This window comes from Belonocnema kinseyi, chromosome 9 (genome assembly GCF_010883055.1).
Source record: "Belonocnema kinseyi isolate 2016_QV_RU_SX_M_011 chromosome 9, B_treatae_v1, whole genome shotgun sequence".
NCBI lineage: Eukaryota > Metazoa > Arthropoda > Insecta > Hymenoptera > Cynipidae > Belonocnema > Belonocnema kinseyi.
Window position 1 is genome coordinate 107343071 of NC_046665.1, and position 3435 is coordinate 107346505.

At 37.1% G+C, this 3435-nt stretch overlaps 1 protein-coding gene across 1 annotated transcript; it reads right to left on the reverse strand.

Moving 5' to 3' along the window:
• Window positions 1–943: 943 nt before the first annotated feature.
• On the reverse strand, window positions 944–1336 carry LOC117180678. Its single transcript, XM_033373168.1, has one exon. The coding sequence runs from the start codon at window positions 1334–1336 to the stop codon at window positions 944–946; it is 393 nt and encodes a 130-aa protein (XP_033229059.1).
• Between the last annotated feature and the right edge of the window lie 2099 nt (window positions 1337–3435).

Genomic DNA, 3435 nt, shown 5'->3' on the forward strand with positions numbered 1-3435 from the left:
AAAGTGCTTTAGGTTTGCGATATTATCAGGAATAGGATTACTTAATGTTAAATTCGTAACAAAGTGAAAGGATCGATGCGGAGCAGAAGCCGTAATAGCAAAGCCCAACTTCCGTAGCCGCGCAATCTTTAGTCAAGATCTCGTTGCAATAGAATTTAAACCTATGACTACATGCAGAAAGAGTACGGAAATAACTTTAAATTATTGTATACTGACACAGAGAGTTTGATTTATGAAGTTATATGCGTAGATATTTATGCAGATATGAAAATTAATATTCCCAAAATTAATACGTCAAATTACCCAGTAAACAATGTTTTTGGGATGCTGCAAGTCCACAAAAAAGTTCTCGACATCATGAAGGATGAATGCATTTTCGAAATGATCACAGAATTTTTTGATTTGCAAATTAAGATGTGCAGCGCTCGCGTTAATAACAAAGACGTTATCAAATAAGCCAAGGAGTCAAAGCAGGAATAGCAAAGAGAATCTTACATTTTAATGACTACGTCGAGTGCTTGTGAAATTCATCTACTCAAACAAAAACTCAGTTTGTTATACGATTTTGACTAATCAACCTCGAAACTGTCAAACATGCAAAAGACACACTCAGGCCGTTTAAACATTAATTCATAGTTGGTTTGAAATTGATTTTATATTATTTCAACGTTTATTCAAAATTGCTTTATCGTTGATTAAACTTTGATTGAGCGTAGATTCAACGTTAATTCAACATTATCTCAACGTCGATTCAAAATTCTGCAGAGTTGATTCATCATTGCATAAAATTGTTTTAAAGTTGAATCAACTTTAATTCAACATTGCACAAAGTTGATTACAAATCAGATTTATCTATCGAACTATTGTGTGAGCTATCAAACCTCAACCACTTCACAAATATTTCGCTGCCACGCTTCTCGATTACTTTTTCTACAAGTATACGTCAGGATGTTGTTACTCTGAGAAGTTCTTGTTCATAGAATCTACTAGCAATGGGTTGATCTTTATAGTCCTTGAGCGTGTACGTCACTGCATTCATCAACATAATCTGATCAATAGTGCATGTCTCAGTCATACAATTGAGTGTATATCCTTTCTCGAAGACCTGTTTGTGCTTGTTCACTCGAACTCTAAAATCCACTTTAAACTTTAGTCTCTTCTTTAGTATATTCCATAGTTTTTTGAAGCTCTGCATACGCTCCAAGCCATTCTCGGCAGCGACATATTTTTGCTTCATACCGATTGATCGATGTTTGGTATTGTTGTACTTGGAGATCAGTGCAGGTAAAATATCTTTACACTCGTAATTTCCTCGCAAGCAAAATTGTGACCACATCTTATTCTTGAGTGTGCGGTTAAATCTTTCACAGATTGAGGCCTTCAGATTACTATGCGTTGACTAGACATTGATGCCATATCGTTGTATAAGTTTTTTGATATCATTTGCCTTCATCAGTGTGTAAGTTTTTTGGAATATGACCCTGCATAAACATAGATTGCATTACTGAAGTGATATCTGGCCCACTCTTGTTTTTAACAGGAACCGCCCAGATGTGTCTGCCACGACTCGTTTATACCACGCATTTGCACGCGACGACGTGAATAATTTTTTCTAGCGGACCATTTTTCTTTTTCAATTCTCGAGTGCGTTTGATCAAGCGTCCAACTGAGGAATTAGTTTAGTGTTACGGAATGACAAATCTTGTTGGATGTCAATCTGCAGGGTTTTCAGTTTTGCGTTAATTAAATCTTCGAGTACACGTATCACAAAATTATTATTGTCAATTTCTGTTCGCATAAATGATGTATACATGATACGCTGTACAAGTCCAAAATCGACTGCGACGTATTGTTCTTTGGCCTTACTTACGTTACAAAGTCTTTTTCTGTCTACATCTTAGTGGCCGTCAGAGGTGATCTTAAATCTAACACCAGGCGGTTCACGGCTTGCTGCAGCGATTCGATCCAGGTTGAGTCCAAACAAGTCGATCCCGCAGTTCCTTAATCATTGATATAATTTTATTGTTGTGACTTGTGTTGACAGCTGCATGAGAAGCAAGGAGTAGACAAAGACGATCAACTAGTTTGTTAGGGTCATTTCAATAAACATAGTCAGTCTTCGAATTTTTTCTTGGTAAAATATACTGTTGTAGGGAAACTCCATTAGTTGTGGACGGTCTGCGAAATACATTAAACATTTCTGATATAAAGTTTTTGTATTTTATATTTCGGCTGTTTACCATCAACGTTGATATAGTGTACAAAAAAACTAATAGGTTACCAATCATAAGGCTGCCATCACTGAGATTACGCACAACATAAACCATATCTAGATACTGCTTTCTATTTTTTGTAGCATTCTGAGCAACTTATTTGTCGAATGCTCATAACTATAAGCAACGTCGGTCGTAGCATCTTCTTTAAGCATAGTTGTATCTTGATCTTCTTCAGCATCAGCTGCCAAGAAGGAAGCGTTATTAGCCTCCTTCTCATCCTTCTCTTTATGGTTTTCCGTGACAGGCTCTTTTTGCTCAACTTCTTTCTTGGTTGAAGGATTAGGTATGTCAACCAGTTTCTGCAGTGGCATGGCAATGTTGACGTCGAATCGCCTCACTAGTTTTTGCGATTCTACAGAGCACTTTTTTTGTGAAACTTTTGACATGTTAACGTTTTGATGTTTAAATATATAATGATATCATTTCCACTACAGAGCTTTTCTTTAATATAAAATCTCGAAACGATATTGTCGATTTCGATTGTCACAGTACTCGATTTTCATTGCTATATGCGTGTGTCACGAGGCGTCATTGGCTTAGACAGCAGTGGAAAAGAGTGACAGTAATGGAACGTTACATATGTTTTCTTGAAGTTAATGACCCCATCGGAGCTGCCTGGGTCTGCGCTTGCGTGGATTTCAGTGACGTTTATAGGCTACGGTGCGCCTCTGTACATGATTTTTAAATACGTACGAAAACTAGAGCCAATGAGCGCCGCACAGTTGAAACATGCGCAAGTATTTTTGGATCACTGTTGGGAATAATATCACAGCCACACAAAAAAAAAATGTGCGGATCTGGTAATAAGACGCACGTATTCCTATGGATTTTGGGGCGTTGAATTCAAATTCGGTATCAAAAATCACCCATCACGTCATGGTTGAGCCATAACCTCAAAAAATGACGAAAAATCATGCACTAAGGCAAATAAATTTCAAAATAATACCAGTGATGCAAATTTTCACTTCAAAAACATGTCGACAACTGTGAAGGATCTACCCTGCCTATATCAACTTATTTAACATAACTTTACCCAACAGAACTTGACTTCACGTAACCTGAATTAACAGAAATTTATTGAACTACACGTAAAGCTCTGGAAGCATATTTTCCCAGTAGTAAATGTGTGCTACATCGAATGGGTCAACTCGAGCCTAAC

What these genes read in the sequence shown, in the direction of transcription:
- LOC117180678 (XM_033373168.1), bottom strand. Translation starts at nt 1,336, where the DNA reads ATGTGGTCACAATTTTGCTTGCGAGGAAATTACGAGTGTAAAGATATT.